This window comes from Psittacula echo, assembly GCF_963264785.1.
Source record: "Psittacula echo genome assembly, chromosome: 1".
In the NCBI taxonomy this organism is placed as follows: domain Eukaryota; kingdom Metazoa; phylum Chordata; class Aves; order Psittaciformes; family Psittacidae; genus Psittacula; species Psittacula echo.
In genome coordinates, this window is record NC_137735.1 from 27,196,131 (window position 1) to 27,209,365 (window position 13,235).

The 13,235-nt window shown below is 36.4% G+C and overlaps 1 protein-coding gene across 1 annotated transcript in view; it reads right to left on the bottom strand.

The window, feature by feature from the left end:
- Window positions 1–3,453: 3,453 nt before the first annotated feature.
- The window catches only part of KCTD8 (potassium channel tetramerization domain containing 8), a gene marked incomplete at both ends in the record, with an annotated part of 91,130 nt that continues 81,348 nt past the window's right edge, over window positions 3,454–13,235 (bottom strand). Inside the window, one exon of the mRNA XM_080638983.1 lies at window positions 3,454–3,914. Within this exon, the coding sequence (XP_080495109.1) occupies window positions 3,454–3,914 (461 nt within the window). The remainder of the gene's footprint in view (window positions 3,915–13,235) is intronic.

Sequence of the window (13,235 nt, forward strand, 5' to 3'; positions counted from 1 at the left end):
AATTGAAGATGTCCCTGCTCATTTCAGAAAGGCATTTGGACTACATGATCTTTAAAGGTCCTTTCCAACCCAAACTATCCTCTGATTCTATAATAAATACTCCATATGCATAACTGTAAAACATAACCCTATAGAATGTGAAATTAATATAAAAATTATCACAGATATATTGAAAGAAAAATATACAAACTTTATTATTTACATTCCTTTTTTAAGTTAAGATTTTCAAATGTCAGCTCATCTTTCCTTTCTAGAAAAATGATGTGTGTTAAAATCGTAAACCTCACATAAAGTGGAATTTTAATGTACTGACCACTTCCACTGAAGTCCGATAAAAGGCATGGATTCCATGGCAGACTATTCCCGTGTGTAACAAAATGAATAGCTGAAAAGAAGAGAAAAAGACTGAAATGCAAAAAGAAAAAGCAGTCATCATACAAAAGTAAGAAAAACAGAAGACAAAGGGTGAAATCATCCCCCAACCATGTGCTTCTAATACACAATTCTCTTGTACCACCTAGGAATTTCCTAACAACCGTAGCCATCTAAATGCTCACAAGCTCTTCTATACCACCAGTGGTCTCAGCTTGATTCCTCCTTAATTACAGGCTGTTGTCTGGAAACTGTAGATTAATAACCATATAGATAGGGTTGGAGCTGTAACTGGGTGAACCAGATGAGAAGTGTGATGAGAATTAGAGAATATGACCAAAGGACTAACAGGAGCTGTTGTTTTCTCCCACTCTGACTATAACATATCCCAATTTTTCACACTGAAAGAAGGAAGACAGTGTAGACTGTGCAATTCCAAAACCAGAACACTTCACCTTCAGACGCCGGTGTGGTTGCTAAGTAACAGCAATGTAGTTTATTTCCTACATCACTCACATGCCTCGTGGAAAGCGGTTATCATAAATCACAGGCTGCCTGCGTATTAAGATATGCATTAAGATAATATTCTGTTCTCTGTAAGAATGAATTAAAAATGTTCTAAGAAATTTTAGGCAGTATAATAAAAGGAAAAAATAAAACCTCATGAAAACATCTATATACGAACAAATTAAAATGGACAGGGAAAAAATTCAGATTCTGCCTGGAGTATTGAGAGTAACTAGGAAGGCAAAACAAACCTCCAAACTCAAAGGCAACTTTAATGGGAGGTTCAAGATGCTGTCTGAACCTAAAAGCTATCACTCCAGATGGAAACATAGACTAAAGAAAGGTGATGGAAAACAGCATGAGGAATGATAAGTGCAATGAGGACAGATTCAAAAGGCTAAAAGAGATCTTAATTCTCAGTGTGAGATTTTTCCAAAGCTCTCAGTAACAGTTGAACTTTAGACTAAATAAAACCAGAATTGTACCTACTGGAGGTTAGTGAGTCATAGTTAAGTAGTTGGAAATTCCATCAGGTAAAGACTATGAAGCCAAAGATTAAAAAAGAGAGAAAGTAAATTCTAAACATGTCTAAGCAAGAAACTTTCAAAAGAAGGAATAGGTCTCTTGGACGTCAAAGAAACAAGCAAGCAAGGAACATAACGGCAGAGCTGAGAAGGTAACTGGTTTCACACTAGACTTATGCTGACGCAGTTATACTCTACAACAGAAGTATACCTTATACTCTTTCAAGTTATAAAAATGTCATCAAAAGATGAAATGTTGGAGCCAACTGATTAACTGAATAGAGTAAGCAGCTCTAGATAGGTTAAAAACAAACAAACAAAAAAAGTGAATAAAGTTGCTGAGCTACTGTCAAAAGTATGCAGTCTTCTCTTAAAGTGGCCTGTCAGGACTGAAAAGTAATACAGACATTAGGAATAACCCTGGAAATTACAACACAAGAATTCCTCTTTACTTTAGCTAAATCAGTTAAAATTACCATCAGATGTAAAATATCTATTCTGACAGAATTGTATAGTTCCTGCTATAAAACATATACAGGAATGGACTCCTTTAAATGTGTATGTGTATGTTCATGTGTGCACACAGTAATATTTTCAAGTCTGTAAGAACTCAGCAGCTCTCTTGCTAACTCCAGGCTCCTTATCCATTCCAGCTATGACTGTGTGAACCACAAGTTGTCTTCTTGGTGATGTTGTAATAAGAAAGGTATTAATATTCTTGTATCTGGGCTGAGAAAGCAGGTTTGTCATATACAGTTGACTATTCATAGAAAACTCTTCATTTGTAAATGTATCGCGCTGCTGTGATATTTTAACTCTTCCATTTCTAGGCTGATTTTTGTGAACTTATAGAATTGGAGCTTCTTTCAGCTCTGTAAGTAAAAGTACTCAGTTTTCCAGTTCATTCCCTGCTGCTTCTTAGCATAACTCTCTTCTTCTTGGACAATCTGTATGGTGGTTCCAATTAAAAGTCCCTACCCAGATAACTTTTCAGCCACTCTTTAAAACATTTGGTTTTGTTTTCTCTTATTTTGTTTATTGGGTTTTTTTGTTTGGTTTAGGGTTTTTTTGGGGTTTTTGGTTTGTTGGGGTTTTTTTAGCAGAGTACTTATGAAAAAATTAAACAAAAAGTAACAATTTCCTTGATTCTATTTTTAAAAGAGAGGAGATAACGACAGCCAAGAAAATCTGCCAGATGGTTCTTTTAATAAATACATTAAAGTCTCTTTTATTTTAATCCAGTTTTAGCGACTAACATAACAGAAACTTTCAGACCATCAAATCAGTTTTCACAATCTGCCATAAGTTTGCATTTCACAGAAATAATCCTGACAAGCACTAATAGATGAACGTTGTTGGTGCAATAATAAAACAGTATAAGGCATATTTACACCATCCTTACATACAGAACACTGTACACACAAAAAAGTCACAGATCCAGAACAAAGAAAATTCAGATTCAATCCCTTAGACGTTTTACTTTTATAGGCTTGGTTTCAAACAAATAACTCTCCAAGCAACAGACAACCTCTTGGTCCTGTGTGATTTATTTGTAACATTGTGCTCATGCAAAATAGGTATTTGCTTTATTGCATTAACATTGAAAGAAGGTTGGGAGTTAGTTCTGAAACCAGTTCAATCAAATTTTACACCCTGTTTCTCTTCATCCATAGCAAGTCTGAGTCATTGTTATTGGTGACATAAAATGAGGCGTTAACTGATGATTGAGATTTTTATTTGGTAAATTCCAAAATGATAATGAAAATCAACTGACTACAGTTCAAAACCCATCTTTCTTAACCATGCACTTTTTTCTTTTCTATTATGAGGTGGTTTAGATGAGATGCCTTTTGTATTTTTTAAGTTTCTATCTTTTTCTATATATTATTAGAGAAACCATGTACTATCCAACATCCACTGTTCACAGAAAGAAATAAGCAGCAGGAACAGCTCTGATGGCAGAGTTGGCCAGAAAGAGGACATCAGTAAGTTAGTAGCAACTTAATAAAACATCAAATGCCCCAAAGATATGTCATGAAAGAGCTGGTTACTATAACCCATATTTCTGTAAGAGTTCAGACTGCCAGGGACGTTTGCGCTCTGGAAAGTAATCTGGAATGTGGATTTTTTTAAAATCTTGGATACATTTTCTCATTTCTTCCTCAACACTCAGCTTCTCACATACCTTCTTTTTGGAAAGATTTGTTTCTCTGGACTTGCTAATGAGAGTTTGAAAGAGTTCACTGTTCCTGCGTTTGTCTGGTGGTGGCATCCACTGCACTGGTGCCTTCTTAGATGGACGATCCAAAGTCAGAGTATTTGGCTGGTGGGCTGTGGATGGCTGAGTGCTGGTGGCATTTTCTTGAGGGGTGCTCGCTTCTGAGTGGCTGTCGCAGCTCGAGGTGGACAACTCGTTACAGGAAGTCCCACTTTCACTGCCCTTGTCCAAGACTTTGTCATGCTTCCTTTCTTCGTGGTCTTGTTTGGGGGAAACAGTTCTCTGGGGGGGCCCTAATACAAGGCAGGAGAGAAAAAGTATTAAGCGAGCACTGGTTTACACCAAAAACTGGTTAGATACCATTTAAAAAAACATGACTCAGAGTCTTGGCTGGCATAAATCGGTGGCATTTCCTTATAGTTAAAAGAACTATACCAGACTGGTAGACAAGATGAAGGTCTAGTCCTCCAAATTCTCACTCCTAAAATGTTTACAGCAAGAATAACTTCACTGCCTGCCTAAGACTACAGGTAATGAAACATGCATAATGCTCATAGATTATCTGCACCAGAAAACCCTGCAGGCAAGTTTAAATGAGCTAGTTTGCTATTACATTCCAAGAAGTTATGAGAAATTAGATTTTATAGTATCAGGAAAGTACTACCATACAATTTGCAAACTCTTTGCTTAAATAAGATAATTCCAAGGCTTCAGTTTCCTTTTTGGAAGTTCTTAACTCACCTTCCCAAAACAGTCTACTGATAATATGCTCTGCAGAAGTCAACTCTGCAGAAGCCCTGCACAGAAAAAGAAGCATTAATCCTAGAATAACAGAGAGATTGCTCACTACTGACAGAGTCTTTAGACTTTTTTTTTTTTTTTTGGTATCCTATAGTGATTTCACCCCACTTCTTACTGTCAGTTATTATCCCTAGCTTGCCTCAGTGCAAGCTCAGAATTCAGCTGTACTCCTCTTCTGCACAAGCTGGCAAGGAAAAGTAGGTTATGAAGTTATTGATGAAGAGGCACTCTGCAATGGCAGCGAAAGTGTTCTGATGGCCTATCAGCAGGCATTGCTCAGCACTTCACATGTCAGAAAATCGGATCTAGGCTGTTATTCTCTCCAGATACCACTTTTGCTTTGAAGTCTTAAGCAGAATACGAATGTGAAAATTAAGTGGTAGCCGCTAAATCTGTACAAGTGTTTTCATTTCTGAAGCCTTATTTCAAAACGCCAGCTGTGAAGTGAGATGACACTATGCTTGACATCACATAAACGTCACAAACTTAACTTAGGACACTAAGGCTTACAAGAAACGTCTACAGAGCTCAAGAGGCACTGGATCATACTGAAAAGAAAAATTTCAAATATGTTTAAACATCTAAATGAAAATGTAAACTGTGCCTGCTACAAATCTTGAAATATCCAAACAGTTTAGGCATCTAAACATAAATCTAGATTATTCTTACAGTTTCTCCAGAAATCACCAACATCAGTTAACTGCCCTTGCAAGAACCAAAACCCAGAATGAGAGCTCAGCCTTCAGCTACTGAGGCAGAGTAGCAAAGAGATTTTTTTGAGTCACCGTTTTTCAGAATTACAAATTAGCAATATAATTACAATTACAAAGAATACAGAAGCAATATGAACACTCTCATGTCTTTTTGACAGTGCAGTCCTGTGATTCAAAGGAATCTAAGAAGATTGCAGTATTTCATATTTTATTTATGAGACACAGAAGAAAACAAAAGAAAGCAGGAAAAAAAGAAAAAGGCAAATCAATAATAATCTAACAACAGAAGCATTCAACAACCTGTTTTGCTTTTGTTTTAGTCAGCATCCCAGGATGCCATGTCACATTTCTGTAGTCCATCTAGAGAAACCCATGTGTAACTAAGATCCAAAGAAGAGACACAACAATCCATCAGGGCTTGTACTTACATTATTCAGAGTGAAAAAGACAAGTAATTTTCTACTTCATTATATTCAACCCAAATATTTAGCACATGGTTGCAGTGATTTCCCTCCTCTTTCTCTTCCAGAAGTATGTTCACCTTCTTATAGAGATATATATACTTTCCTGCTATTGTTGTATCAAGCATTTAATTTCATACCTGAAACCATTATATGAATATGCTAAATTGAGAGTCAGCTGTCATGGAATTACTCTGGCTTTGCAGCATGTGATTATAAAACCGAGTAGCTAATCAGTTAATGATTTCAGTATTGTTACTCTGATTTTCAGTAACATGATTAACATCAATATCTAATCTAGTTTACAATCTTAGCTTCTACAAATGTATCAGCACACTCTGTGACTAAGAAATTAAAATTTTCTGTTAGCAACACCCTGTAGTCTTCAACTGTCTTTCCTGCCCTTTTTTTGCCATAATATCATAAATCAAGATATTATTTCTACTTATACTTAATTCTTTTGGTACTCCTTGCTTCTCAAGGGCTCAAATCTGCATGTACTAAGTCTCTACTTCAAAAAGGCCCTGAAATACACCTTCAAGAATATAAAAAATTCCACTTCCTGCTACAAGATTGTTCAGGAGCCTGACAATAGGCAGGTATTTAAATGGTTTTTTGGATCACAGCCCTGAGGTTCAGTACCTTACAGCACTGAGCTCTGTAAGCTTCATTGAATCACCTAAATTCACAATGACTTTAATCCAGACACACATTTCTCCCACACCTCTCCTTTTAAAAATTAACAAATCCTCCCTCACAAAGAATTCTTTACATGCTCCTGCACTTCTTTCTCAGTAGTGTGTTATTAACAGAAGCACCAGTTCTGCTACAGGGAAGGTTTTTCTCACAATATTTTCTGCTGGCTGAAATTCAAAAGAATTTATAAATACATAAGAAAAAATCCTCAGAAGATATTTGTTTAATTTTCAACATCAGGGATTATCAGATAAATTTAGCTCCATTTCTAATTTGGAAAGCATCTCTTTATTGCCCTCCAAGCTGGCATGCTGATATGTGGCTGGGATTGGGTGATGGGATGCTGTCTCCACTGTACCTTCTCAGCCCTTCTAGAATTAACACCAAAGACTTTCAAATACCTAAGTCTGCTTGAAACTACTTATTTTCCAGGAGTGCAGAACAGTTCTTAAAAACTCAAGAGAAAGTGTATTTGCTCCATTGTGCACATAGAATCATACAATGATAGAATCATTTAGGCTGGAAAAGGCCTTCAAGATTATCAAGTCTAACTGTTAACCTGGCACTGCAAAGTCCACACATAACACTAAAAAACTTCAGTGACTTACAACCTGTCCCTCCTGCTCCTCCCTTTTCCAGGATCTCCCACCTGCTGCTGGTTCCCTAACTTAGATGCTGGAACTGAGTCACTGCATCTCAGACCTCTCCAACTCATTCTTAACAGTCTTAAAGTTAAGGAAATAATAATAAAATTCAATAAACCTGAGTGCTCCATTATCTTGCTTCACCAAGGGCAACCCCTGCTACAGTGGGCTTCTGTGATGGAGTGACATCAGTGGACAAGGGAAGAGCCACAAATGTCATCTATCTGTAAGATAGATGTAAGGCCTTTGACATGGTCTTCCACAACATCCTTCTCTCTAAATTGGAGAGATATGGATTTGATGGGGGGACAGTTCAGTGGATGAGGAATTGTTTGGATGGTCGGATCCAGACGGTAGTGATCAACAGCTCAATGTTCCAGATGGAGACTGGTGACAAGTGGTGTCCCTCAGGACCAGCACTGTGTGATATCTTCAGCAATGACAGACAGTGGGGTCAAGTTCACCTTCAGCAAGTTTACAGATGACACTCAGTTGAGTGGTGCTGTTGAAACACCAGAGGGATTGGATGCCATACAGAGAGACCTTTAGAAGGTCAAGAAATGAGTCCATGTGAACCTCATGAGGTTCAACAAGTCCAGAGCAGTGTCCTGCATCTGGGTTGGGGCAACCACTGGAATCAATACAGGCTGGGAGCCAAAGGGATTGAGAAAGTAAGTTTATACTGAATGTAAGGAAGAAATTTTTTACAATAAGGGTGGTGATACACTGGCACATGTTGCCCAGAGAGGTTGTGGATGCCCCATCCCTGGAAACATTCAAGGTCAGGGAAGGGGCTGGAAGGGGCTCTGAGCAACCTGATCTACTTGAAGATGTCCCTGCCCATTGCAAAAGGGGTTGGAAACTGACCTTCAAAGATTCTTTCGAACGCAAGCCATTTTATTATTCTGTGACTGATTCTACAATTCTCCTCTCTCTCTCTCTGTAGGTTAAACTCCCAGTTTGTTGCGTGCACAGTGGCAGATTCAAGAATTAACTTCTTTCTCACACAGCTCCTTTATTCCTAGAGTGTCTCAAAGATAATTTGTTTGTTTATGAATCAGTTTATTTTTACTGCAGAATGTAAAAGAAGTTGTGCACATATGCACAGATTTCTGCAGTTAGCTATTTTAATTGCCACTGTATTGACAAGAAGAACAGAAAATCTTAGCTCTAAAGTACAACAGTTACAGCTGTAACTAAAAGATGTAGATAAAAGTTGAATAATGATATAAATACAGTCATCTGGAAACAAAACATGAACAACACGTTAAATCTGTTCAATAGGCAGTACCTCAATCAAGAATGGAATCTGTTAGAGATGCTTTTACTGTTCCAGAAAATACATATACACAAAAAAGTGAAATTATTTGAGCTTTGTCAATCTCCTTGCCAGTACTATAAAATGAAGCCTGTTTGTTGATTTAAATAAAAAACTAAACCAATTAAAAAGCCCCAACAGCAACAACAAAGCAAAACAAAAAAAGAAAAAACAAAACCAAAACAAATGAACAAACCCAAAATCTTGAGGTTTTCTATGATATAGTTTTAGTGAAACAAAACTCTTTGGGGTATTTTATCTTCATCATTTTCTGTTTTGTCAATTATGCTTCTAAAAAAAAACCCAACAGAACAAAGGCTATTTTTATTTGTACTTGTAGAAGATTTTATATCTAATCCAACAATAGTATTTTCAGTTTAATTAATAATTTCTGCATGCTTAAGAATATTGATAGTATGTGATTTGCACATGACTTTGCATGAAATGTAAATTTTTTCCCATTGAGGAATCCTTATTTTACAGGCTTTACAAACATCTTTAACCTGATATTAGCTATGTTTAACCCCTGAATGAACTTTTCCTCTACTTATAATTATATTATATTCAGAGTGAATATAAGATGAATCCTATTGTGTTTTATGATTTAATCTTAAGAATCTAAGTAAAATCAACTATAATTAATATGCAATCACACAAAACCCCTCATAAAATATCACATTATAATGGACTTATCCATCTTCAATATCTAGGGTTTTTTATTACTTTTCATCAACATTCAAAGTATTACACTAAACTGAATGCTTAGAGAAGCCATCTGTGAAATCTGATGACAGGTTATGGCTACTGTGGGAATCTTTTCACTACTGGACTTTTAAGTACTTAATATCACATTTCAATGGCAAATGATTTTCTTCCATGTCTAATTTTACTTTTTTTTTTTTTTTTTTTTTAAAGATTATTTTTAAGAGATATAAAAGGATAGCTCTAAGCCCCTGACATTTTCTGTGGTATATTAATATTTCCAGGTTCCGAAGAAAATACTGTTCTTAGAGCCCAGCTCAATACATGAATTCACTCCCTGAAAACAGAAAGGGATTCAGCTTGCCTCTTGGCACTGGAGTTGTAGGTTAAAACTAGCTTTATGGCAGGCAAATTTACAAGCAACTTCCTGACCACTGCACTCTGTCATCTTTAAGGCACAATAAAACCAAGCTAAATCCACTGCTTGGATTTATCAGTGAGAGTTTATGTGGGTATTTTTAACTCTATACAGTTTGTCAAGGAAACTTTTCTACTTATTTTAGTTATTGTAATTTACGTCTAACTTAGGCTTATTGGGAGCCGGGGAGAGTGAAGGCCATGCCCCACTTACTTAATTTCTATTTTCAGGCTAATATGCTGGCTTACACAGGAATTAAGTGGCATGCAGTCCTTAGCTGTCCCTCTGCCTACGGATCAATTTTATCCATTATGAACATACCAAGCAAACAATACTAATGACTAAGCATATAATGTGAGAAATATCTAAGTGCTTTTGACAAGCTCTGCTCTTGACAGCTTGCACTTATGGGAAAAATTGAAGAGTTCATTGTAGAGATTTCAGTGGAATGAAATTTTGTGTGGGAGTCTTTATGCTGTGTGGTTTCAAATCGCTTCAAGCAAAAAACCACTTTTTTTGAACTAAAGGCCTGATCTGAATAATGTTTAGTATATAATAGTGAAGTATTTTTCAGAAAGGAGGATTAAAACTCAGCATTTCCTATATTCTTCCTCCTTTTAAGTCAGTGATGAATTACTATGGATAGCCAAATACTTACACTTTCCTATTGTTTGACCCAACTGACGCTTAGCTTTAGAAAGTTCCTTTCACCTTTGATTACTTCAGGGTAACATATTCATTTGGAAGAAGTGAGTTAACTTTCCTCAGGCACAAGAGAGAATTAGCATCTGGGAGGCTTTGATTTATTAACGTGCTAAGCCCTGAACTCTTGGGTAGAAGGCCAGCACCATTGACATATCAGCTTCAGTACTTTGAGCAGAACTTGAATTGTACGTGATTTAAGAAAGCCAAGCAAGTCGCCTTGCAGATGAGTCTGCCACAGAGAGGTTTTGTGAGTCTCAGCAGGGCTTTCCGACATGAAATATAGCACTTAGGCTCCTCACATTTTATTAAAGCAGTTTTGTAAATATGCCCTATGCTCTGGCAAAACTTCAAATTCATATCTACAGGGCATGTAAATTGGCTTGGCTTCACTAACAAGCTGATGGTGAGCTGTGAGTGTGGGTCCAAAACTGCATAATTTAAAAAAAAGGTTATACTTAAATGTCGACCCCATTCAAGTTGAAGCCAATACGCTCTGTGACCTTAAGTTACAAAACAATAATTAAAAAGTAAAGCCTGTTCATTCTAGTGTGAATGAAAAAAGAAATATCTTAGAATGAAAGCAATTTAATAGTGAAAGCAAAATGGATAAAAAAAAACTCTCTTCTTGCAAAAAAAATAAAGAAGGAAGTTAGAATGATTTCTATGACTTCTCACTACTTTACTCAGAAAGCATAATTTTATTGGAATCCCTGGAAAATTCATCTTTAGGTGAAGCCAAGCAAAATTACTTTCAGATAATACTTTAGCCCCCAAATATTTTCACAAGAACATATGAAAACCTCACTGTAGACTTTATTATCATCTTTGCTAGAATACAGAACCTATAATAATAGGGTGTTCAATGAGTCATTGTAGACAAACTAAAGAAATTATGAGAAATGTAAAAAAAAAATCATGGTGATTATGAGAGATGGCAAAATATACTTCTTGATTATTCAGAAATGTTTTGCCACATTCAGAATTTGACAGGAAATGCAAATCTTCCCATAATAGTTCCTGTCCCCAACTGACAAGCCCAAGAGGCATTTCACATGCTTTGATTCCAATACAAAATTTCAAAGTGGGAATTGTACACTGAAGTCTTAAGACTGAAAGTCAGGAAATCACCAATACTGTCAATATGCACTCACGGTGTATGATGCATGACAGATGTTATCAATTTCAAGACTATATTGCTGGATCAATACTCTGCAACTAAATTTGTCAATCCTGCTAATGACCCTCAAAGAGACCACTGTTCAGCAGATTGCGAGATCTTCTACTAAAGAAAAACTTAAAAAAATCTATTCCAGCTAAATGCATACTGTAAAGTTATCTGACACGTCCATAGCAGGCAACAGAAATGTCCAGAATCAAACAGATGCTTCACGTTTTGTATGTATGGTATTTGGAGAAATAGGACTTACTGAAGCAGTACAGAATATTCTTCCTGAAGCAAGATCTGGATAAGTCATCACAGTTTTCATATGCTATATTAATCTCGTTAACAGCAGAGTAATAGCTCTACTAGAGAATTTGAGTGTCAAGGCTATAGAATCATAGAATCATATAAATGTCCTTAAGTTGTTTTTTCTTAACCATTTTCTTGAAATCACATCTAACACAGGCTTAAGTTACAAGAATAAAAAAAGCCCCAAACAAATTAAAAGCCAACAACACACTTACAAAACCTATGTTACGGGCAGAAGTGAAAAAAAAGAAAGACAGTCACTCCATCTTGGCATTGCAGAAACACATCCCAGATGAGTCTCCCTCCCATGATTAATAGGACAAACTATAAATGACTGCTTAACCCATGGGTTTAGAGGCTCAGTTGTATTTCCTCTTTGGTGTTCGCACACCACATTTAGAGAAAATAGCTGTTAGGCTGTGGGAAAATACTGACTTCTATAACCCTGTTTATTCCTCTTATAGCCTCAGATCCTTGAGGTCCCTCTGGAGTTGCCAGTTATTGTCATTCTTCTTTCTCACTCCCTTCCCCTCTATTCTAATAACATACTTATTTGTAAGTCAACTAGGAATTTCAGTCTGTTGTCAACCACATTGCTGGATGCTTCCTCCTGCTTTGTAAATATTAATATTGGTTGGGCATCCCCTGAAGTGTGAAACAGTCTTTTAGACAGAAAGTCTGTGTTTGGCAAAGCCCTAACCAGAGTTTTAGGCAACGTGAAGCTGAATCTTTTTCCACACAGATAAGCAATGCATTTCTTTGAACCACTCACCTTTAATTTTTTCCTGAATTATTTTTAACTTCTCAGCTGTCAGATGTGGCTCTCTATGTGGCCACATAAATGCTTTTGCGTGAACAAAAGTGGGAAATATTCAAGGGAAGGAACTGCACTCCTCAGTGACAGCTTATGGCAATTTGAAACATACTTGAAGCAATTACTTGCCTTCTTGTGACATACACATATGTTAAATATATTGCCTTAATAATGTCCCCATCAAATATAGTTTACTTTCAATAAATGTATATATGGAATGTAAAAAATGACATCTCAAATAAGATCTACCAGTCAGAAACGTATTTCAGGGGCACTTCAGGGATTCAATCACTTCCAAAATCACTGCTTCTCTCTTAGAAGCTCTAACACGAGTTAAAGCAGAGAGAATGTGATTAACACAGCAATCTCAGGATTCTTTGTTCTGATTTTTATTTTAAGAAAAGTAAATTCATAACTTATTTGTAAGAACTCTTGTCTTAAGGGACTGTCAGTGGCCTCAGACTTGCTTACTTTGTTCTTACAGTAGGAGTAACAGGCAAAAAACCCTCCAAACCAACCAAAAAAACCCACAACAAAAAAGGTACAGAATCAACCACCACATTTGTGGCTTTCTTCCCCATTCAGTTTCAGATATCTAACCAATAGTTTTCCTTGTTAAACTTTTATTTCTGTTTTTCTAGTATGCTCTCACATTACTTTGGCTTGTCAATTACTTTGTCAACCGCTTTAGATAAAATGTGTCATCTGCATTTCTTCCTTCCATCTCTTTCAATTTTACAGGTTTCTTTCCTACTGGCATGCAAAATAAATTAATGTTAATGTGAATTTACAGAATGTGTACAAAATATGCTAGCAGAAAGTTGTCAAAATACTGTGCACTGGCTTTGGCATTAGAAAAAGTCTCAAATTA